General features: G+C 45.9%; 1 protein-coding gene across 3 annotated transcripts; it reads right to left on the bottom strand.

The window, feature by feature from the left end:
• Positions 1–1,873: 1,873 nt before the first annotated feature.
• Kpna7 (karyopherin subunit alpha 7) lies at positions 1,874–21,780 on the bottom strand. Of its 3 annotated transcripts, XM_035444389.1 has the most exons (12): positions 21,715–21,780; positions 20,877–21,002; positions 20,033–20,118; positions 19,219–19,487; positions 17,269–17,292; positions 17,184–17,222; positions 16,079–16,161; positions 13,839–14,102; positions 10,265–10,498; positions 9,352–9,534; positions 5,665–5,811; positions 1,874–1,997 (listed from the first exon to the last, which is right to left on the bottom strand). In XM_035444389.1, exons 1-12 carry the CDS (start codon positions 21,778–21,780, stop codon positions 1,953–1,955), a joined length of 1,566 nt encoding a protein of 521 aa, XP_035300280.1. In that variant the 3' UTR covers positions 1,874–1,952. The 3 variants fall into 3 exon arrangements, with proteins under 3 accessions (XP_035300280.1, XP_027269579.1, XP_035300279.1); XM_027413778.2 differs by lacking the exons at positions 17,184–17,222; positions 17,269–17,292; XM_035444388.1 differs by lacking the exons at positions 1,874–1,997; positions 17,184–17,222; positions 17,269–17,292 and having other exon boundaries at positions 5,256–5,811; positions 20,874–21,002.
• Between the last annotated feature and the right edge of the window lie 2,981 nt (positions 21,781–24,761).

Raw genomic sequence — 24,761 nt, forward strand, 5'->3', positions numbered from 1 at the left:
CTGGGGGGCTGCAGGGATGGGAACATGAGGGATTTGGTTGGGCGGGGTGGGTGGAGAGGAAGAGTAATGAAAAGAGATGTCTTGATGGGAAGGACAGCTTGGGGCTAGGTAGAAATCTGATGCAAGGCAAACTCCCATGAATCTATAAGGATGATCCCAGCTAAGACTCCTCGTAATTGTGGATAGGTAGCCTGAACGGCCATCTCCTGTAATCAGATTGGTGACTACCTAATTGTCATCAGAGAGCCTTCCTCTAGTAACTGAGGGAAGCAGATGCAGAGATCCACAGCCAAGCACTGGACTGAGCTCTGGGAATCTTGAGAGAGAGAGAGAGAGAGAGAGAGAGAGAGAGAGAGAGAGAGAGAGAGAGAGAGAGAGAACTGTACAAGCCAGGGAATCAAGGGCATCACAAAGGAACCCACAGAAACAACTAAAACAACTAACCTGGGCTCATAGTATCTCAGACTCTGGACCGACAGCTAGGGAGCCTGCATGGGACCAACCGAGGCCCTCTACATATGTGTGACAGTTGTGTAGCCTGATCTACCTTGTGGGACTCCTGGTGGCAGGAGCAGGGCCTGACCCAGATGCTTTGGCTGGCTTTCAGGAACCTATTCTTCATACTGGGTTGCCTTGCCAGGGGAGGAGCTTAGTCCTACACCTCAACTTGATATGCCATGCTTTGTTGACACCCATGGGAGGCCTGCTGCTGAACAGAAATAAGAGTAGTGAATTTTGGGGGAGGTGCCGGGAGGAGGAGGAGGTGGGGAGAGGAAAGGGAAGAAAGGGAAACCACTGTCAGGATATAAAATAAATGAACAAATATAATAAAAAACAAACAAAAAACCAATATAGTATATGAAAATATCCTGGTTCCATTGCCATGGCTCAGTGGTAAAGACAGTAGTCCCCAAGCCTGATGACAGACGTTTGATCCTAGATCCCACATGGTGGTAGGAGAAAACTGACTCTCATAGTTGTCCTCTGACCGCCACCCATGCACTGTGGCATTCATATACATTGGTAAGTGAACACAATTGAAAAATTCCTTCATGTTATATAGTACTATGCAAAATGAATATACACGATGAAGACTTTAATTTAAAAATGATCCTAATCTCTGATGGCTAACATTGTCATCTTGATGGGACCTAGAGTCACCTAGGAGAAACATCTGGGTGTGTCTGTGAGAAATTATTTTCTTTACGTTTTGTGTGTGTGTGTGTGTGTGTGTGTGTGTGTGTGTGTGTGTGCATGCGTGTGCACTCGGGCATACATGTGGAGGCCTGAAATGAATGTAAAGGATCAGCCCCTACTACTCTTCCAACCTATTCATTGAAGGAAGGTCTTTTAATCAAGTTCATGGCTAGTTAGCTAGTTTGCTCTAGGGACCCCATGTTCTCCTCCCAAGTCTGGAGTTACAAGCAGGCTGCCACATCCACCTGGCATTTCCATGAATTTCTGGGGATCCAAACTCCAGTTCTGATTGCACAGCAAACACTCTAACCACTGAGCCACCTCCTTAGCCCCCTGGGAAAGATGGTTTAGATCAGGTGGGAAGACTCGTTCTGAACTCAGGTAGCACTATCTCAGGGGCTGGGGGGTACCAATCTGAACAAAAAGGAGACAGTGAGCTGAGCATCAGCATCCATCTCTCTCTGCTTCCTGAGCATGGGGGTGCGATGTGACTGGGCTCCTACCACCATGCCAGACTGTACGCCCAAACTATAAACAAATCTTTCCTGGAGTTGCTTTTGGTAGGTGTTTTAACCTAACAAGAAAAGTAATATGAAATCATACATAAGAAGTGAAAGTACTGACATTTTATTAAGTTTTAAAAGCTTTACACGTGACAGAGTTAGGTGTGGTGCTTCTCAAAGACGTTAGCCCTGTGTTGCTTGGTCATTGTGAAGTTGTGAGGGGGGTCTCTATTTTTTGAGTGCTTCACATATTCACACTCTCAGCCCTGGATTGGGAAGACTGTCACCATCTTCTTCCTTCGAGGAAGAACAGATGATGTTATGTCCCAGGTACCTGCATACCGTCCCAGCACCTTTGACTCTAATATCCCAGTTGGACCAGAATTTGTTCCAGAGAATTCTAGAACTTAGCTCAGTGACCAGGCCCCTCAGAGGCAAAAATTATCCAAACATTTCTTAGGATGGGCTTGGGAGGTGAGTGGGGGTGTGGAGCAGGTGTTGGGGAGGGGATGGTAGAGCAAGGGTTACAGGCAGCAGTGAGTCGCCTAATGAAGGTGCTGAGTCTGAACTCAGGTCCTCTGCAAGAACAGTGTATGCTCACAACTATTGAGCTACCTCTACAGCCCTCACCTTGTTTGAGACAGGATCTCTCACTGGCCTGGGGCTCACTCATTAGACTAGGCTGGCTGGTCACCAAGCTCTAGATACCCCCTTGTCTTCACTTCCCCAGCACTGGGATGACAAGTGCACACCATCACGCATGGCTTTTATGTGGGAGCTGGATACTGAAGTTGTAAGGCAGGCACTTTATGACTGAACTATTTCACAGACATCAAAAGCTAGCATGATACATGTACCTGGAACCCTAGCATTTGAGAGGGCTTTACACGGGCTCTAAACACAGTTGTATATGCAGTGAAATACAGACAACAAAAGTCTTTTTTTTTTGAGCCAGGGTGTTATATAGCCCAGGCTGGCCTCTTACTTTTCAGCCCTTCTATCTGGGATTATAGATATACACCACCATGTTTGACACACACTATACCATGTCTAACTTTGCTTTTTTTTTTTTTTAAGAGAGATTCTCATGCAACCTAGGCTACCCTAAAATATGTACTATGCGTGCCTCTGCTCCTGAGTGCTAGGATTACAGGTATGGATCTCTTCACTGGGTTTAGCTTCATTTTAGCAATTAAAAATGTATATGTATATTTGTGTGTGTGTGTGTGTGTGTGTGTGTGTGTGTGTGTGTGTGCATACCATAGAGTGTATGGAGGTCAGAGGACAGCTTGTGGGGGTTGGCTCTCTTTCACTAAGTAGATCCTGGAGATTGAACTCAGACCACACATTAGGCAGCAAGTAACTTTACATGCCCAGGCACTTTACCAGTTCCATCTTAAGGATTTTAAAGCAGAATTTGCTGCTATTGAGAATGTATGTGAAGTGAACCCATCACCTCTACCCATCCCCATCATCCCAAGTTGAAAAGAAACTTTCTGTCCCCATTTAATGCTAACATATCTTCTACCCTACCCAGCCCCTGGGCCCACCACTCTCTACTTTCTGTTGCTATGAGTTTGCTCACTCTCAGGACCTCACAGAAGTGGAATCAAACAAGAGTTGTCCTTTTGTAACTGACTTTGTGTACATATGCAGTACATGTGTGCAAATGTTCGTGTGTACTTATGTTTAGAGACTGGAGACTGACTTCAGGTATATTCCTCATTCACTCTCCACTTCGGCTTTTTGAGACAGTGTTTCTCACTGAATCTGGAACTCACAGTTCGGATAGACTGAGTGGCCATCAACTCATCTCTGCCTTCCAAATGATGGGTTTACAGGGGCATATGCCATGCCCAGCTTTTTACATGGAGACTGAACTGTAACCCAGGTCCTCATGCTTGACTGACAAACACTTTGCCAATGAAGTATATCTCCAAAGTCCCCCATGGCCTTGAACTCACTATATGCAGCTAAGGATAGCTCTGAACCTCTGACCCTCTTGTGTTTACTTCCTGGGTGCTGGGGTTACAGTCCAGTGTCATTGCCCCTGATAACTTTATGTTATATATATTTAACCACTCAACAAATCTTTATGAAAACTTATCTGATCCCTATTTCCCAGGGTGGCATACAACTCAGATATTTTGTGGAATAACTCATCCCCAAACTATGTATTCTAGAAAAAGACAAAATGCAGTCAGTGGCAAAATGGTTTTCCAAAAGCTGGGCCAGTCTGCATTGTTTGCATTCTTAGATAGAAAATCATCTTTAGTGTCCTGTCCCTTCCCTTTCCAATCCCTCTGGTCCAACAAAAGTGCCAAGAAAAAGACAGTTTTTAAAGCAGAAATGAAGAGATTAACCTCAATGGGTGTAGACTGGCTTTGTGTGCACTAGGGAAGCCAAAGGTCAACCTCAGTGGTCATTCCTCAGGAGCCGTCCATGTTATTTAACTCTCTCTCTCTCTCTCTCTCTCTCTCTCTCTCTCTCTCTCTCTGTGTGTGTGTGTGTGTGTGTGTGTGTGTGTGTGTGTGTGTGTGTGTGTGTGTGTGTGTGTGTGTGTAAGGGGATGAGGGTGTGTTGCCACAGCATGCATGAGATCAAGGACAACTTTCAGTAATCATTTCTCTCCTACTGTGTGAGTCCCAGGGATTGAGCTTAAGTTGTCAAGCTTGACACTAAGTGCCTTTGCCCAGTTGTGCTGGATAGTATTGTTTTTGTTTTTCAAGACAGGGTTTTTCTGTGTAACCGCCCTGGCTGTCCTGGAACTCACTATGTAGACCAGGCTGGCCTTAAACTCACAGAGATCTGCCTGCCTCTGCCTGCCTCTGCCTCCCGATTAAAGGCATGCACCATCACTGACAGGCTATGCTAGCTAGTGTTATATCAGTTTGACAAAGGCTAGAATCATTTGAGAGGAGGGAACCTCAGTTAAGAAAATGCCTCCAGTGAGGCAGTGGTGGCCCATGCCTTTAATCCCAGCACTCGGGAGGTAGAAGCAGGTGGATCTCTGTATTCCAGGCCGGCCTGGTCTACAGAGCAAGTTCCAGGTCAGACACAATGAAACTCTGTCCTGAAAAACCAAATAAATAAGAAAGAAGAAGAGGAGAGGAAGAGGAAGAGGAGGAGGAAGAGGAAGAGGAGGAAGAAGAGGAAGAGGAGGAGGAGGAGGAGGAAGAAGAAGAAGAAGAAGAAGAAGAGAGAGAGAGAGAGAGAGAGATGCTTCCTTAAAATTGGCCTGTAGGCAAACCTGAAGGGTATTTTCTTAATTGGTGATTAATGGGAAAGTGCCCAGCCTATTGTAGATGGTCTATTCCTGGGCTGGTGGTCCTAGGTTCTAATAAGAAAGCAGGTTCAACAAGCCATGAGAAGCCAGCTGGTAGGCAGCATCCCTCCATGGCCTCTGCATCCACTCCTGCCTCTGGGTTCCTGCCCTATGTGAGTTCCTATACTGATTCCTTCCATGATGAGCAGTGATATGGAATTGTAAGCCAAATAAACTTCCTCCCCAACTTGCTTTTGGTCATGGTCATCATAGCAATAGAAACCCTGACTAATACAACACTGATCCATCTCACCAGCCCCTCCACAATATTTTTGTTTTGTTGTGTGAGACTCTTGCTGGATTAGAACTCCACTTGGCTAGCCTGGCTAGCCATAGTCCCGCCCAGAACCGGGATTATAAACATGTTACTACATTCCTGGATTTTTTTTTCATGAGTTCGAACTCAGGTCCTCATGCTTGCACAACAGGCACTCAGCAAGCTGAACCACCTCCCAGCTCACAGACAAGCTGCTTGATACTCAAAGGCCACCTAAACAACAGGAGCCAGGAGGGCAGCCAGCTAAATTCAGGAGGGTGGGGAAGAGAAGTCAGCATGGCTGATCGCCAGGTTTGTAGCAATAGTGTTGGAAGCATGGCTACCAAGAGGTAGCCCCAGGACACAGGGCCCTTGTTACTCACCCCGCTAAAGTGTTTCTCAATAATGTTCAGGGCACTGTGGCTAATGTGACAATTCTGGTGGAGCTGTAAGGCCTCAATTTTTTCAATACCACCAACTTCTTCCATCAGAAGACACAGCTTTTGCTTCTCATGCATCTTATCTGCCTCCTGAGGATGGATGGGGACCAGCAAAGAGAGCATCAGACATAGTGTTCTGGGAGGGGTTCACTGGCCCATCCTAAAGGAGCTTTCCCAGGTGGAGACAGACCTGTTCCAGCAGGAGTGGCCACAGACCCATTGGAAATGTCAACATTTCCTTCTCATTTCATGAATTCATTTACTTTATCATGCATGTGTGCATTCAATCACAAAATCACTCATGAATTCATTCACTTGTTCGTTCACAAATGCACCCATGAATTCATTCATTCACAATAATCATCCATGAATCTATTCACTCACAAATACATGAATTCACCTGTGCATTTACTTGTTCACACATTCATTCATTCACTTTTCTACTCAAAATGTACCCAACATTGGAGAATACAATGTGGTAAATATAAAAATGATTTTGTCCAAAGCACTAAAGAATTCAAAGTGAAAACTATAAAAAAATATTTAATAATAAAAAAATACATAGGTGCTGGAGAGATAGCTCAGAGGTTAAGAGCACTGGCTGCTCTTCCAGAGGTCCTGAGTTCAATTCCCAGAACCCACATGGTGCCTCACAGCCATCTGTAATAAGATATGGCACCCTTTCTGGCCTAAAAGTATACATGCAGACAGAATACTGAAAACACAATAAATCTTAACACACACACACACACACACACACACACACACACACACACACACACACAAGCCAAGTCATGGTGGCCCACACCTTTAATCCCAGCACCCGGGAGGCAGAAGCAGGTGGATTTTTTTTTAATTCGAGACCAGCCTGATCTACAGAGCAAGTTCCAGGACAGCTGGATCTGTTTCACAGAGAAACCCTGTCTTGAAAAACCAAACCAAACAACAACAAAAAGTCTATATAAGCATTACAAGACTCTAGAAACTACTAACACAGGGTTTCATGTAGCCCAAGCAAGTCTTGAACTTGGCTATGTAGCTGGACATAATAACCTCAACTCCTGATCCTCCTACCACCACCTCCTAAGTGTTGGTATGACAAGCACAGCTCAATCCCTAAAGGAATTCACAGTGTCAGTGCATGGTGTTTACCCTCTCCTTTTGTCCATACTGTCCTGGAGAAATGATGCTGTCCTGGAGGATTTATCGTACTTTCCAAATCACTCCCATCCTCCTTCTATGACTTCATCACCTGATGGTTCACTAGATCTGTCAAAAGTTTGATATGTGTATATGTTTGTCTTATTGGTTGATAAATAAACCACTGTTGGCCAATAGGGAAGCAAGACAGGTGGGGCTAGGAGTCGAGGAGGATTCTGGGAAATGTAGCAAACAGGAGAGTCACCATGTGATCCTGGGAAGAGAGGATGCATGCCGCTGGCATCCTTGATAAGATAAGTCTTTATCAAATTATATAGATTAATGGTTATCATTGATAATTAAGACAGAGCTAGCAAATAAGAAATCCTAGTCATTGGCCAGCAGCATTGTAACTAATATTAATCTCTGTGTGTTATTTGGGGGCCCTAACGTGGCAGCAGAACTCAGGTGGCTGGTGGAAAGAGTTATCGTTACATAGGGAGGCTAGAGAAAGGACTTGGTGGTGAAGTGTATTGACTGTTTTTCCAAAGGACACGGGTTCAGTTCCCAGTGCCCACAGAGTGGCTCACAAGCATCTGTAACTCCGGTTCCAGGGATTCCCATGTCCTCTTCTGGCCTCTGTAGGCACTGCAGGCATGTGGGGCAAATATATACATGCAGGTAAAATACCCATTCACATAAAATAAAAATAAATCAATCTTTTAAAAAAATCTGATACATGGTGGTGCATTCCTGTGTTCTCAGCATTTCAGAGACCCTGTGATGTAGAAGGATTACTGTGAGTTCTATGTAATCCTTCCTAGGCTACATAGAGAGCAAAATAAATAAATAAATAAAAACAAAAACTAATTCAGGGTGGAGAGATGGCTCAGTGGACCTGAGTTTGGTTCCTAGCACCCACAAGGTGACTCAGCGCCTATTGTGAGCTGCAACTCCAGCTCCAGGGGACTCTGATGCCTCTGTTGGCACCTGTCCTCATGTGCACATATCCACACAATTCAAAACAAAAATACATCTTTAAAAAAAGGCTAGTAATTCTTTTTTCTTTTCTTCAAGACAGGGTTTCCCTATGTAGCCCTAGCTGTCCTGGAACTCTCTGTAGACCAGGCTGGCCTTGAACTCACAGAGATCTATCTGCCTACCTCTACCTCCCCGAGTTCTGGGATTAAAGGTGTGTGTCACAATGCCTGGCTCAACTCTTTCAAAGTCTGTTGAGTTTTGAATCATCTGTGGGTTTCTCAGCCTCACGCAGGGCAAATCCACATCTTTCCTAGCCGGTCTCACTTGCTCCCAAACCCAAGTCTTTGGTCTGCTCTCCCTCCATTTTCCAACCACTTGCTCTTGTTGCCTCCCCACAATATTCTTTTTGCCTAGAATGTTCTGCTCCAGGTGTCCACAAGACTCCTCTACACTCAGATCTCTGGATGGGACGTTCCTCAGAGAATGGTCCCTCCCCTGAGCACTGCGTATGTGGCAGCAGCCACTCCCTACCCTGAATGAGCAGTGACTGCTCAGTCTGACTCCTTCACAGGAAACCTCTGCAGTGTGCCCTGTGTCACTCACACACAAGCGCCACAGGACATGGATTTGAACAGGTCTGTTCTGAACACTTGTCACAAAGGTGCTCACATGAGAAACTGGAGGTGGGCGCACGCGCGCGCGCGCGCACACACACACACACACACACACACACACACACACACACACACACACTTTCTTCATAGACTGGGTAGCCCAGCAGGCTAACTTCAAACATTCTACTTAGCCTAGGCTGCTCTCAAACTCATGGCTTCCTTCCTCTGTCTCCAGAATACTAGGATGACAGGTGTACCACTGCTAAGCTTGGCTTGGAGTCCTTTTCTTGTTTCTTTTTTTATTTTTTTCTTTGTGTTATCCACAGTATGTGGGGAGAGTGGGAAGAATGATAAGAGAATCCTACTCAGGATCATTCATTCATTCAGAGTCAGGGTCTCATGTAACCCAGGCTGGCACTAACTCGATGTATAGCTGAAGATGACCTTGAACTCCTGATCCTCCTATCTGGACCTCCTGAGTGCTGGGATTATAGGCATGTAGCAACATGCCTGGGTTATATGGTGCTGTGGATGGAACCGAGGGCTTCACGCTAAGGAGGCATGCTACCAAATGAGTTACATCCCAGCCTGACCTACTTGCCTTACTTTTCTTAAGCTTTTTTACATTCATTTTCTCTCTCTCACTCCCCACCCCTGATGTATGCACCAACACATGTACCATTACACACGTGTGGAAGGCAGATGACAAAGTTGCAGGAAATCCATTCTCTCCCACTGCCACATGGGTCCTGGGGATTGAACTCAGGTGGTCAGCTTGGTGGCAAGCACCCTTACGCCTGAGCTCTTGTGCCACTCCCTCCAAGCAACCCCACTGCCATATTTCTAAGAAGCAGCTCACTGTCTTCAGCTGGAGACTGCCTCCAGAACAGCTTACCTGGAGAAAGAAAGAAACAATGTCAAGGATAATGGTGACGATCCTCAGGTCTGGAGCAGTGAGCAGATTCAGCAGTGGCTCCAAGACTCCCGAGTGGACAAGCATGGCCAACTGGTTCTGAGTGGCCCCTGTTGCAAAGTTAGCCACGGTCCACACAGCTTCCTTCTGGATCTTGAATTCTGCCTGCAACGACAGAGGTTTTTGTGTTCTCTACAGCACCCAAGGGTCATCATACAGCGATGCTGACTTGATTCATTTTTTGTTGTTTTTATACATTATTGAGACAAGCTCTTGAGTAGCCCAAGCTGGTCCCCAACTTGGTATAAGGAAGAGGAGAACCTAGAACTTCTGATTCCCCGACCTCTACTTCCCAAATGCTATCCTTACAATGAGTGCCACCTTCAGTCTTTTACTTAAGCTTTTAAAACTAGGGTTTCACTATATAGCCCAGGCTACCCTAGGACTTACTAGGTAGCCTAGGCAGGCCTTCAATTTGCAATCCTCCTGTTGCAGCTCCTGAATGTTAGGATTACAGATGTGTGCCACCAGACCTGGTCTTAACTTGGCTTACGCTGTAGGTCAGATAGTAAGAACTGAGACTACATATGAAATTTATGTCCCATGCCCTGAAAACCTGCCTTCGATTCACTAGAATACAGTACCTTAGTGGAGTCATGAGGTAGGCAGATTGACTCCCACAAGACATTGAGACATTACTTTTCTTCTTTCCTTGTCTTAGACAGGGTCTCATGTGGCTCAGGATGGCTTTACAAGCACAGTGTAGCCACAGATGACCTAGCACTTCTGATTATCCCACTACTCTCTCTCTTCATGTGAATGCTGGATTGAACTCAAGACTTCATGCTTGTACAACAGGTGCTTTACAGACTCTCTTCCCAGTCCTGCCACTTACGTTTCTTAGTAGGGCTACCAACGGAGGCAGCAGGTCACAGGTAATCAGCTGCTGGATGTGGTGTTTGGGCCCAGCTGCCACGTTGCTCATGGCCCAGGCAGCTTCCTTCTGGATAGAGGGCTTTGGGTGTCTTAGGAGTTGGCCCAGGACCTTCAGCATGCCAGCATCGATGGCCATCTGGGTCTGCTGGTCCGTTCCTGTGACAATGTTGCCCATAGTACGGAGAGAAGGGGTCTGGAAGGACCAAGACAGGTGTCTAAGTGTTGCAAATGTGTCACGGTACAGGTAACTCACATCCCGAGCACTGTGCCCAGAAAGGTCTGGACGTTTGTGGTGTTTTATCCGGTTAGCATGCCCATAGCTACTTTCACATTGTTTCAGGTACTTGCTAGCCTCTCAAAAGTTCTCAGTCAAGATGGATAGATAAGGACACTTGTCAGAAAATGATGATATGCTGGGGGATGGGTGTGTAGCTGGTGGTAGAGTGCTTGCCTAACATGTATGAAGTTCTGTGTATATAAACCTGGCATGGTGCTACATACCTGTAATCTGGGTACATGGGAGGTAGAGTCAGGATGTCCCAAAGCTCAAGCTCTTTCTTGGCTAGATAATGAATTTAAGGCTTGTCTAGACTATGTGAGACTCTGTCTAAAAACAAACAAACAAACAAATAAACCATTCTGCTGTACTGGTTTTGTTTAGGGGTTTTGAGACAGGGGCTCTCATGTAAGCTCAAGTTGGTCTCTAATTCATTTTGTGGCCAAGCTTTTGATCCTCTTGTCTTTTTCTAGAGACAAGGTCTCACCCCACAGTGGTCTCCTACACAGTATGTAGCCCAGGATGACCTTGAACTTCCTGATCCTCCTGCCTCTACCCTGAGTGCAGGGACTACAGGTGTAGTGCAGGGACTACAGGTGCAGTACTGGGGATAGAAACCAGGGCTTCCTGCGTGCTAGGCGAGCACCAACTGAGCCCCATCCCTGGCCCTGGCCTTGAACTCACAGTCCTTTCTCAGCCTCTGCTAGGATCGTCCGTATGCACCACATGTCCATCTTCCTAAACTGAGCTGGGAAAATGTGAAGCTAATTGTGGACTCTGTTGTACATTTACATTCATGATGGCTCCAGGCTTCTGCTGTCTATTTAACTGGAGCCAATGAACACCCAGTGTTGTATCTGGGGGTGTTCACCAGCCTCTTTAAGTAGCTTGGAGGATCCCCAGGTGGGTCTGTGATGGAGTATAAGGTGACAAGCATCTCAGGAGAGCTGAATGTAGATTATTTGGTTGCTGTGGCAACCCCCAGTGAAGGCTATCAAGAGTGCTGGGTTTTACACCATTAGACTAACCTGTAACTGACATAAGGGGCAGATTAGTCACTACAGGCTTGTCCAGGTAATACCAACTGGGCCTCAGAGCACGTCTATGAAAAGTTGCTTTCTTGGGAAGGTGAGATGGCTCAGTGGGTAAAGGTGCCTGCAGTCTCAGGTCTGATGATCCAAGCTAAATTCCTTGGGCCCACATGGTGAAGGAGAGAATCGACTCTTGCAAGTTGTCCTCTGCCCTTCACACGTGCATCATGGTATATGCTCACCCCACATATAATAAATACATAAGTGGTGCTGGAGAGATGGCTCAGAGGTTAAGAACACTGATTGCTTTTCCAGAGGACCTGAGTTCAATTCCCAGCAACCACATGGTGGCTCACAACTGTCTGTAATGAGATCTGGTGCCCTCTTCTGGTGTGTCAGCATACATGCAGACAGAACGCTGCATACATAATAAATAAATCTTTTAAAAGATAAATATATAAATGTTTAAAGTTGCTTTTTAAAAATTTTTAGAGACAGGGTCTCTTTATGAGCCCAGGCTAGCCTCATATTTGTGATCCTTCTCTCAGCCTCCTAAGTGCAGTTACATGCATCCAACACTGGACCTGGCTACTTCTCTCCTGATAGTCTCCCTGGCCCCAAGTATTATCACTAAACTCACTTTGCCATCTGGAAAAATACTACGGTAATCTCAGAAAAGATGGCCACTAAAGATGTATGTGATACAATAAAAATATAGTGACTGAGAGAGGTCAAGGTGGAATAGAACCAGATACAGCGGCATGAGCCATAGTCCCAGCACTGGGGAGGCAGAGGCAGAAAGGATCAAGAGCCTGGGGTTATCAGCTGGAGACTGAGGTACAGGCCAGCTTGGGCTACATAAGACTCTGTATATTAAAAACAAAAGCAGGCATGGTACTGGGTGCCTTTAATTCCCACACTCAAGAGGCAGAGGCAGGCAGAGCTGGGAGTTTGATGTCAGGTTTACATAATAAAGTTCAGACCAACCGGTGAGACCCTGTCTATCTGTCTCTCTGTATGTGTCTGTTTCTGTGTTTGTGTGTTTCTGTCCATCATGTGTGTCTTGTCTGTCTGACTGTGTCTGTCTCTCTCTGTGTGTGTGTGTGTGTGTGTCTGTCTGTCTGTCTGTCTGTCTGTGCATCTGTCTGTGTGTGTGGGGGGGGTTCTGTCTCTGTGTGGGGGTCTGTCTCTGTGTGTGTGTTGTCTCTCTCTGTGTCTTGTCTCTGTGTGTCAGTCTTTCTCTGCCTCTGTCTCTCTGTCCCTCCTCTATATGTCCCCCCTCTCTTCCCTGCTCCTTTTCACTCTGCCCCCCAGCCCCACCCCACCCCCTTGCCCCCTGTGGGGGGTGTCCCCCATGCCCCCTGCCCCCCCTCTGCCCCCCTCTGCTCCCCTTCTCTCCTCTCTCTGCCCTCTCTCCTCTCTGCCACCTCTTTCTCTTCTCTGCCCCTCTCTCCCTTCCCTCTGCCCCCCCCCCCGTTTTCTCTGTCCCCTCTTCTCTATGTGTGTACATGTCTGTGCATGAGCCTGTCTCTGGGTATATGAGTCTCTGCCCCTCTCCATTTCTGTTTCTCTATCTCTCATATACAGACACACACAGAGACGAGGGAGAGAGAGAGAAGGAGAGACAATAAAGCAACTTGCTCAGTAGAACATTAGGAAAATATGTAAGAAAAATCCCTGGGTGGTAGGGTTATAAGCAGTTCACTTTCTGCTCTTCAGGTGGAGAAAACCTAAGTTCTTTAACTACCACTAGAATCTGAGATGGAAACTTAAGAGTTTAGTAAGAAAGTCTCAAAGAGCTGAGACTTATAGGTGATAATCTGGGTTTCAGGTGAAGGGTTAAAGTTGACAGAAGACCTGGGGTGGGAGGTGGAGATGAGAACCCCATACAGGAAAACCTGAGGTGGATACAGGAGACCTGGGGTGCGAGGTGGGAATGAGGGCCTAATATGGTGAATTGGACTCATAGGATCTAATCTGTTTTCGGTTTTTGAGCCATGGTGCCCCATAGTCCAGGCTAGCCTTGAACTCACTATGAGTCCAAGCATGCCTTGAACTTCTAATCTTCCTGCCTCCATCTCCCCAGTGCCAAGATTACACAGGTATATTCCACCAAGCCTAGTTTATATGTTGCTGGGGATGGAACCAGGGCTTGGGGTATGCTGGGCAAGCACTCTGAGCTGAAGCCTCTTGCAAAGACAGTTGAGATACAGGGTGACATTTACCAAGATAATGAGTTCCGGGCTGGTCATGAGCTCTACAAGCCTGGGCAGGACCCCCATGGCCACCACGTGATGGATGCGATCATTGTGGCCCTCTGTGAGGTAGGACAGAGCCCAGCAGGTGTCTGAGAGGATCTCATTGTCATGATGCTGCAGGAGCTCAGAGAGGGTGGGCAGAATCTGCAGCACAGCCTCCTGGGAAGGGTACGGATTCTTGTTTCGGCACAGGTTGGACAAAGTCCATGTGATGTTCCGAAGAAATGTGACCTATGACGGGGTGCAAAGGAGACAAAATGTAAATGATGGCATGCCCTTCCCATCCCCGATCAATACTATTGATTAGCACAAGCCAAAGTTTTTGTGCATCAAGATGAACTCATTTCAGGCAGTGATGTCCAGGGCAAATACAATGAGTTTTATAGTTAAATATTTAAGTGTCATATGAAGGTTTCTTTGTATTCTTCACAATGCCTTCCCCCACTCTGCTCAACAGATGTCTTAATTATTTCAAGATTTTATTTTTGTTTATGTATATAGTGGAGTGTCTGTGTTTGGGTATGTGCCATGTGTGTACACATGCTCACAGAGGCTGGAAAATAGAATGAATCCCCCCAGCCCCCTGGAGCTGGCCTTACAGGCAGTTGCAATCAACTTGGCAAGGGCGCTGGGAGATGAACTCAGGTCCTATGCAAGAGCAGCAGGTGCTCTTGACGGCTGAGTCATCTCCCCAGCCCCTAGCCTACTGGTTTGTTACCATGTGTGTAAGTGCACATATACATATGTGGTGGTCAAGAAGATAACCTCACCTTCCATTTTCACCTTGTTTGAGACAGGGTCTCTGCATTTCACTCTTTGGGTTTCTGTACACCAGGCTTTCTAGCCGGCAAACATCCAGGGATTCTCTTGTTCCCACCTCCCAATTCACTTCTGGAATTACAGGTGTGTGTTACTGAACCTAACATTATGTGGTTGTTGGGATTTGAACTGGGGTCCTTATACTTGCACAGAGAATACTTTACCCAATATGCCATCTCCCGGCCCTTGATCTCATTTTCACTGACAAAAACAAACAAACAAAAAAAAAACCCCAAAAAAACAAAAAACAAAAGCAAACAACCAAAAAAAGCCAATCAGACAATTGACTGCCCACATGCATGTCTATAATGACAGCCATGGTGGAAGCAGAGAGATTCTGAGTTTGAGGCTGATGGGCTGCATAGAGTTCAAAGCCAGCGTAGGATACATGAAGACTATGTCACAAACAAACTCAGGAATTGTTTGGTCTTCTTGCCATTGATAACTCTACTGGCCTACCAAAATAATTCATATAATATATATTGGTGTTAGCAATTGAGCCCAGGGTCTTGTGCATGCTAAGTAAGCATGCTACCACTGAGCTACATTCCTTTTATCCCCCCCCCTTTTTTTATTTTCAAGACAGGGTTTCTCTGTCGAGACTTGACTGTCCCGGAACTCACTCTGTAGACCAGGCTGGCCTCAAACTCAAGAGATCCGCCTGCCTCTGCCTCCTAAGTACTGGGATAAAGGCATGTGCCACCACTACCCAGCTATATATTTTTTAATTTTTATTTGTGTATGTATGTGTGTATATATGTGCCATGTAAGTGTAGGTACCTGTGGAGGCCAGAGAGGGCATCTGATTCCCTAGAGTTGGAGTTATAGACTGTTGTGAGCCTCTTAGTGTGCCTGCTAGGAAGTGAACTCAGGACCTCTGGAAGAGTAGTGTGTGCTCTTGACCCTGAGCCATCTCTCGGGCTCCATCTCTGCTCCTTTTAACTTTTTTTTTTTTTTTTTGAGACATGGTGCTGCTAAATTGCCCAAGCAGCCTTTGAACTTGAGATGCTCCTGCCTCAGCCTCCCAAGTAGTAGGGATTACAGACCTGTTCTATTATGTGCAGCTACATCCTTCTTCCTTCTTTTTCTTTATTTCTTTTGAGACAAAGTTCTACCACAGAGCTCATGGGGGCTTTGCAAAATTCTAACTACATGTGTGTTTGTGCCATGTTGTCCTGCAGGACTTGGTTTTCCCCTTCTATCACATGGATTCTGAGGGTTGAATTCAGCAGGGAAAGACACTTGTCACCAAGTGGAACAACCTGAGTTCAATCCCTTGGTTCCCATAGCAAAAGAGGGGGGAAAGTACCTTACAAGTACATGAGAGTGTGCACACACACAATAAATGAAATTCAAAAGTAGATAAATAAATAAACAAATACACTCACTGGTATGTTTGTCGAAATGAGATCAAGCAGTTTGGGGATGGCATTGTTGGAAATGATATTGTCTCTGAATGCTGGGCCGTCACCTACAAATGGAAGAGAGCATGAGACAAAGGATGTGGGCACACACCTTTGAACCCAGCACTTGGGAGGCAGAAGCAGGTTGATTGAATTCAAGGCCAGCCCAGTCTACATAGTGAGTTACAAGCCAGTCTGGTTACATCTCAATCCACTCTTCCCAAAAAGTGGACAAGGAGAAACCCAAACTTTTAAAGTTTGTACTTAATGGGACTGGAGAGATGGCTCAGTGGTTTAGGGCACATATTGTTCTTGTCGTGTATCTGCCCTGGCAGGCAGCTCACAACTGTCTAGAACTCCAGCTCCAGGAAGATCTGACTCTCTCTTCTGGCCTCAGTGGGCATGCACACACCAATACACAGATACATAGATACATACAAGAATTTTTAAAAATTTATCCAGTTAGATGGCTCAGTGGGAAAAGGCACTTGTGGCTAAGCCTGATGACCTGAGTTCAATTCCCAGGACCCTGGTGGTGGAAGGGAGAACTCAATCTTGAAAGTTGTCCTCTCTAAGACCGCCACATGTGTATAATCCCCACCACAACCTCAAATAAATGAGTGTGATTATTTAAAGTTTATACAGAGGGTGAGAGACTGAAACTCAGTTTGGGTTGTATGGCAAGTAGTTGGAATGGCTGTATACTGGATCCTGGGTTTGCTAGGTGGCTGGGGTGGGGGCATATTCATGTCCAACAACACAAGCAGGCACTGCATGGCTGCAGATGTTCTAAGCAGAGGTTGTGGGCACAGAATGAAGACAGCCAGCTTTGCCTAGGAGGTTATCGATTATAAACACTAGCTGCACTTCATATCATGGCTCTCAGACTGATGCTCATAAGAAAACTATTTTCCCAAAGAATGTTGGCATGGGCATTCACTTCCAAATGCAATTCAGAACAAACTCTGGGGTCCACAGAGGGTGGGGATCAGCCATTAGCAATTTCACCCAGTGTTGCTTTTTTTTCCCCTTTTCTTTTCGAGATGGGGTTTCATATGTTGTCCTGGCTGGCCTGAACTCAGAGATCCACCTGCCTCTGCCTCCTGAGTGTTGGAATGAAAGGCAAATGCTGCCATGCCTATCCACTTACTATTTCTATTTAGACAGTGTGTAGCCAAGGGTGTCCTTGAACTCCTGATCTCCAAGTGCTGGGATCAGAGATGTGCACCAACATGCCCAGTTGTATATAATCTTGGGAATGAAACCCAGAGCCTCCTGCATGCTAAGCAAACACCCCACCAACCAAGCTATGTCTCCCCAGCCTCAGCGTATGACAATGACACCCTAGAAGTCTCACTTTGTACCATTAGCTATCAAGGCAAAGCCTAAGTCACACTTACTGCTTGGTCTTGTTGGTTTCCTGTTGACACAATTGAAACAAACCCAAACACAGTCATAGATGTGAGCCTTCCTGAAGCATTTTCAAAGTGATTGTTTTGCTGGGCAGTGGTGGCGTACACCTTTAATCCCAGCACTCAGGAGGCAGAGGCAGGTGGATCTGAGTTTGAGGCCAGCCTGGTCTACAGAGCAAGTTCCAGGACAACCAGGATTAAAAACAAGAAAGAAAGAAACCATCAGAGTGGTTGTTCAGTATTCTCTTGGCTAATTCAGGCTCTGAAGTCCCTAGGGACTGATGTGCTGACTCATTGAGTTTCAGCTTCTCTGAACTCGAAAATTACTAATGCTTGGTTGGTTTTAACTTGTCAAAATCCCAAGGGGCCCAATTGAGCTCTCCCCCTAGATGACATTTGTATTAATTTCAGCCAGGAATCTGGGGGGGTCCAACTCTTTAGCACTAACTCGTTTAGATTTTCCCATACCATACAGGGGATAAAGCAATCACCTCCAAGACTACACTAAGCTTTTCAGGGAAACTGTCTCTCCATCTCGCCCCATGTATGTCATCTATATTTATAAATACACACACACACACACACACACACACACACACACACACACACACACACCCCTAACCTAGTGAGTTTTATAGGTGATACAGGCTTCTCTAGTCCTGGACTGGGTAAGAATAAACCCATACTGCAAAGGTCACAGACTTACTTGTTTCCTTTTGAGACAGAGTCTCATGTAGCCCCCAGGCTGGTTTCAAACTCACGACCTTGAACTCCTGCCTCCTCAGTGCTGGGATTTTAGACAGAAACTACTACTTTTGGTTTGATTGATGTTGGGGATGGAATCCTGGACTCCACAATGCTATTTTCCCCAGACTATTTGATCTATTTTTCATTTTTTTGAGACAGGAGCTTACCATGTACCCCTGAGTGGCCTGGGACTCACTTGAGAGACCAGGCTAGCCTTTAATTCAAAATGATCCTGTCACCTATCTCAGAGCTGGGATTACAACAATCTTGACTCCCCATACCTGGCTTCAGTTTTGTTTCATTTATGTATACGTGTTTCTGTGCGTGCTCGTACTGGTAGAAGCTAGAGATCGATGTTAGGTGTCTTTACGTCTTCCTGAAATTGTTTTCCACTTTTTTTTTTTCTGAGATGAGGTCTCTTACTGAACCCGAGGCTCACTTATTTATCTGCAGTAGCTGGCAAGCAAACTCCAGGGATCAACCTGTCTCCACTCCTCTAGTGCTGGGATTGCAAACAAGTACCACCATACTGACTGGGGATCAAACCAGTCCTCAAGCTTATCCCCCAGCCCTTGTTGTTATTTGAGACAGGACCTCGCTGACCCCAGGCTGGCCTCAAATTATGACTTTGAATTCCTGGTCCCCCTGCCTCCACTTTCCAAGTGTTGGGATTCGTTGTGCACCATGCATGTAGCTCTGAGATTTATCTTTGTTCCGGAAGCCATTAAGGCCCGAGGCTGTAGGATCTGGACTCAGAAGACATTCCTGGGCAGCTCCTCACTTTTAGTATGTGTTGCATTATCTGTTCTCAGCCTCTGACCTTGCTTCTGGGTTTTGAACAATCTCATTCCCCAGCACAAGGTTTTCATAATGCAATGGGGGTGGGCACCAAAGTCACCAGTGTAACAGAAATCCACTCCATGTCCATCACCCCCATGCCTTAGCCCACTAAAGAAAGTGTCTTACCAGCTATATTACCAAGGGCCCACACTGCCTGTTCACACACAGACATATGTGGGGAAGATAAGAGTTCAATCAGGGGCTGGATGGCACCCCCTTTCACAACAGCTTGGGTCTGCTCTGAAGTTCCTGAGGCAATGTTGGTGAGAGCCCACGCTGCCTCGAACTGCAAGTTGGGGAGAAGTGACACCTTCAGGAACTCTACCAGCTTGGGAATGATCCCTGCCTCAATAATCGATTTTAGAGGAGGGTTCCTTTCCTGAGATAACATTTTCCTGTGCAACGAGACAGAAAGAGTGGGGAGAGTCACAGTTCTGAGGAACTCCTTTTTAAGGTACTCTTAGCATTCCTATGTTTTTTCAATACTGCAAATTGAACCCAGGGCCACATATATGCTAGGCAGGGGCTTTTCTATAAGCCACATCCCCAGCCCCTCTCTGGGGGATTCTAGGTAGGTGCTCTACCCCTAAATTAAAACTCCAATCATTAACTATCAGATAAGAGAGTTGGCTAGGGCTACTGTTAATTCTGAAACACTTTGCAGGAGTCCAAAAGCAACATTTTGTCCTTCAGGTATTATCTATGAGCTAAAATCCCTGCAGAGGCCAATGTAAATTAAGCAATTCATCTCTGACAACACACTGCATGTCTTAAGTTGCCCTCAAGGACGATGGAGCATAGTAATCACCTCCTGCTTTTGGATGAACTAGCCCTTTTCTTCACTGCATGGGCATTTTGCCAATGCCAGGAAATCCAATAGGCTACTGGAGCTCATTTTGGCTATAAAACTACAAATACCAGAAGGTCTGCATGGTGATACCTGGCAGCCTGAGTGGCCATGAGACACACCATTGGATCTGAGCTATTCACACCTTTGATTATGTCTTCCAGAATGAGGCTGGCCTGCTAGGAAAAAGCACATTCAGGTCAGTCATTCAGCCTCTGTCAAAAGAAAGCATAGGGCCAATGAGATGGCTCAGAGGGTAGGTAAAGGTACTTGCTGCCAAGTCTGACAACCTGAGTTTGATACCCAGGACCTACAAGGTGGAGAAAAATGGACTCTCACTAATTGTTCTGACATCTGTGTGTGCACATGGCTTTATACCCACAGAGATAGAGAGAAAATAAATTCAACAAACAATTTGCAATAATAATAATATAAAATAAAAATAAGGACATCACTTAGCTTAGTGGTCCCCTTGAGTTGAACAGATATCCATGGTATACCCACAGCTCCACTAAGAAAGGGAGGGGCATTTATTGGCCCACAGGTAATAGGTCAAAGTAGGTCACTCTCCATGCTTAAGACAGGTGATCCTAGCAGCCTCAGCATTTTTTCTAAAAAAATGTGTGTGTGCACCTGCAACACACACGCATGTGAACACATATAATAGCAGGTGAGCATACCACTGAGCCATACCCCAGACCCTCACTGGGGATTCTAGGCAGTGGCTCTACCACTGAGCCTCACCTCAGCACCTCACTAGGGGATTCTAAGCATGTGCTCTTCTGTTAAGGCACACACAAATCCTACTCCTTTCTTTAAATTGAATTAAATTTAAATTTAATTAGCTCTGACTCTATTAAGCCTCCTCATGCTAAGAGATGCTAGCCAAGGCTGTACCCTGCACAGGATGGCCTTCAACCCTTAGTTCTAACACTACCTTGACTGGTTCCTGAGAAAACAAGTCATTGGAGAACAGGCTGATATTTCTTCTCTTTAAGGTCTGCTCATCTTTCTTAGCCTTTCGGAGTTGCAAGTTGGCAGCAATCCTCTGTTGTCGCCTCGCCTAATAACGAAAACAAATAATTGGAGTTGTTATAGCCAGGTTGCTGGAGAACTAGGACTTCATCCCATTTGGGGGTTTAGCATTATTGTTATTATTATTATTTAATATTTACAGGTGTTTTGCTTGCATGTATGTCTGTGTGCCACACTGTGTGTGGGGGGGGGGCACGTGCGCATACGCATGCGCGCACGTTCTTCCCACAGAGGCCAGAAGAAGGTGCCAAATCCCCTCAAACTGCAGTTATAGACCATTGTGAGCCATCATGTGGGTGCTGGGAATTGAACCTGGGTCCTCTTGATGAGCAGACAGTGCTCTTAACCACTCTGCCATCTCTCCAAGCCTCTTGTTTTGTAAATTTAATTTTACTTGATTATTCTGTGAGTGTGCACAGCAGGTGTGTGGAGGTGAGAGGACAGCTTCCAGGGGTCAGTTCTCTCCCTCCACTCTATGGGCTCCTGGACGGAACTCAGGCCATCTGGTTAGTGAAGTAGTCAGAGTCATCTCACTGACCATGGTTATTTTGTTTAGATTTTGTTTTCAAATGGGCTTTCTCTTTACTCCACAGCCCAGGCTGGTCTCAAACCCTAAAATCCTTCTGCCTCAGCTTCACCAGTATTGAGATGACAAGTGTGTGCCATTACACCCAGCTTACACCTCATCTATGAGGCTTTTCAACTGTTGCCCTTGTTGTTGGTCCTCAGTTTATACTCACAGACACATCTTTACCGCGGTACTTAAATTTTTTCAGCCTGTCTTCGAAAGCCTCTAAGTCAGGCATGTTGACTGGAGGGACGAAAGCACCTATAGGCAGGAAAATTACCAAAGAGATCATCATTGCCCAGTGTGCATGTTACTATGTTAAAGTCATCAGGTACTATGGGATCAGAGAGTAGTCTAAAGGAGTTGGCCACCGAATCACCACCCCATCAAGGTGGGGCATGTACTCTATCAACGGGCTATGGTTACTATGGGAACACTGTGGGAACTAGCTCTGGATTTACTACAGAAAACCCTTACAGTGCAGCATAGGCTGGGATGTACCTCAGTTGGTGGACTGCTTGCCTAGCACACATGAAGCCCTGCTCCATCCCTAGTGATATACAAACTGAATGCGGTGATGCACACCTGTAATCAGGGTGTGCAGGGGCAGAGGCAGGATGAGCAAGAATTCAGGCCTTGGGGCTAGAGAAATGGCTCAGTGGTTAAGAGCACCTGTTGTTCTTATAGAGGATGCAAAGGTTGATTCCCAGCATCCAGATGGTGGTTCACAACCATCCATTAACTCCAGTTCCAGGGGTGCCAGGGCCACCTTCTGGCTTCCTCAGGCACCAGCCATGTACCTGATGTACATACACATAAAATGAAATAAATTCAAAAAGTTTCCAAAATTTTTCAAGACTATCTTTGGCTACATAAGGAAGTTAAGGCCAGCCTAGGCTACGTGAGACTGTCTCAAACAAGATACAACATACAAACTTGGTTTGAACTAAATCACTGGCAGCAAAGATCAGCCAGACAGAAAACAATAGGAAACTGCCCTTTTCTCCTCCCCGACAGAATCCACCCACTCACTGGGTCAGAACCACCTCCAGCCTCACCCACAGCTAACCTTTAGGCAGTTTCCTCTACCAGGTCAAGGACAGAGCATCGTAAACTTTTTCCACATCGACCTCTTTTTTTTTTTTCAATGATTTATTTATTTATTTAGTATACAACATTCTGCCCCCATATATGCCTGCATACCAGAAGAGGGCACTAGATCTCATTATAGATGGTTGTGGTTGCTGGGAATTGAACCTGATCAGGACCTCTGGAAGAGCAATTAGTGCTCTTAACCACTGAGCCATCTCTCCACCCCCCACCCCCCACATTGACCTCTTTTTACTCAAGATTTTTATTTTGGTTTTGAGATAGGATCTTATGCTATTCGGGCTAGACTCAGTTACAATACAGGTAAGGTGGCCTTGAGCCCCTGATCCTGGTCCACCTCCCAAGTGCTGGAATTACAGGTGTGAACTGCTACTACCACACACAGCCCGACACCACACATGGCTCACCAAAAATATTTTTTCTGTGACTCTAAATAAAATGGGTAAAAATCCAGGCCATCAAGGTGGCTCAGCAGGTAAAGTGTTTGTTGGACAAGGCAAGCCTAATGACCTGAGTTCCATCTCCAGAGCACGTAGTGGAATCAGGGAACTCACACCTGAAAGCTGTCCTCTGACTTCCACGTGTGGGAATGGGTGCCCAGTCTCATTCTCTCCCCTTCTGCCCCTCTTCCCCTTTCTCATCTAAAAAGAAGTTGTAGAAGTTAAATGTCTATGGATAACAAATCATCAGCTTATTTAAAGTCCTTTGAGACACTATGTAGTGTAGGCTGGCCTTCAACTAGTAGCAATCCTCCTGCCTCAGCCTTCAGAACCCCAAGTTGTAGGTAGGAGCTACTACATGTGGCTAAGAAATTTACTTTAATTCTCTAAGTCAGGCACAGTGGTGTACACCTGGAATCCCAGCATTTGGAAGGCAGAAACCAAAGGATCCCCTCAAATGTGAGGTCAGCTTGCTCTATATAGAGAGAGAACTCCAGGTCAGCCATGCAGTGAGACCCTGTTTCAACCCCTCCTCCCCAAAAATGTATACATAAAATTTTGCTCTTTATTAAGGACAGAAAGCAAGTTTTCCCACTGGAGAGACAGATTACTTGTTTATTTTTACGTAAAGAAGTAAACACTGGGAGCAAGCAGGGAGACCCCTCAGCAGGTAAGGGCACTTACCATGTAAGCCTGCCGGCCTGAGTCCCATCCCCAGAACCTATGGCAAGGTCAGTGGAGAGAACCAATGACATGAAATCCTCCTCACACTGTGGCATGTACACTTCCCCACCCCACACATCATGTATGTGCTCCAGCGCACACAAATTAATTTTTTAAAAAGAGCATTGTAGCCCGCAATGTGACACACGCCTTTAATCCCAGCACTTAGGAGGCAGAGGCAGATGGATCTCTGAGTCCAAGGCCATCCTGGGTCTACAGAGTTCCAGGACAGTCAGGACAGAGAAATCCTGTTTTGAAAAACAAAACAAAACAAACAAAGAAACCCAAAAGACAACAACAAAAAAAGAAAGGAAAAAGAAGAAATTAGGCTGGAAAGATGGCTCAGCAGTTAGGAGGGTTGAGAACAGAATCTCTAATCCTGATACCCACAAGTGGTGGCTCCCAACCACCTAATACACCAGCCATCCAATGCCATCATCTCCCCTCTGCAGGTACCTGCACTCACATCCACATCCCACATACATAGATAGCACATAAAGTAAAATAATAAAAACAAAATATTAAAAAAATAAAAAGAACCCAGGCAATGGTGGCACACACCTTTAATCCTTGCACTTGAGAGGCAGAGGCAGGTGAGTTCAAGGCCAACCTGGAGCCTGGTCTACAGACTAAGTTCCAGGACAGTCAGGGCTACACAGAGAAACCCTGTCTCAGAAATGTACCCACCCACCACCACCCACCCAAAAAAAAGAAAGAAGAAAAGAAAAGGATGGGGTAGGGAAGTATAAGGGCAGTTGCTACTGAATCGAACCTGACCACCCAGGTTTGATCCCTAGGACCCACGTGATGGAATGAGAGCACACCTCCTGCAGGTCATCTTCCTCTGCATGTCTATGACACACACACTCTCTCTCTCTCTCTCTTTCTCTCTCTTTCTCTCTCTCTCTCTCTCTCTCTCTCTCTCTCTCTCTCTCTCTCTCTCTCT

This window comes from Cricetulus griseus, chromosome 4, assembly GCF_003668045.3.
Source record: "Cricetulus griseus strain 17A/GY chromosome 4, alternate assembly CriGri-PICRH-1.0, whole genome shotgun sequence".
Taxonomy (NCBI): domain Eukaryota; kingdom Metazoa; phylum Chordata; class Mammalia; order Rodentia; family Cricetidae; genus Cricetulus; species Cricetulus griseus.

Bases quoted from the DNA above. Each gene is read 5' to 3' on its own strand.
- Kpna7 (XM_035444388.1), bottom strand. From the start codon at position 21,780: ATGCCTGACTTAGAGGCTTTCGAAGACAGGCTGAAAAAATTTAAGTAC. The intron at 20,119-20,873 runs GTGTTAGAACTA...GCTTTTTCCTAG, and splicing joins CTCAGGAACCAGTCAAGGTA to CAGGCCAGCCTCATTCTGGA. The intron at 16,162-19,218 runs GTAAGACACTTT...TTCCATTTGTAG, and splicing joins GGCCCTTGGTAATATAGCTG to GTGACGGCCCAGCATTCAGA.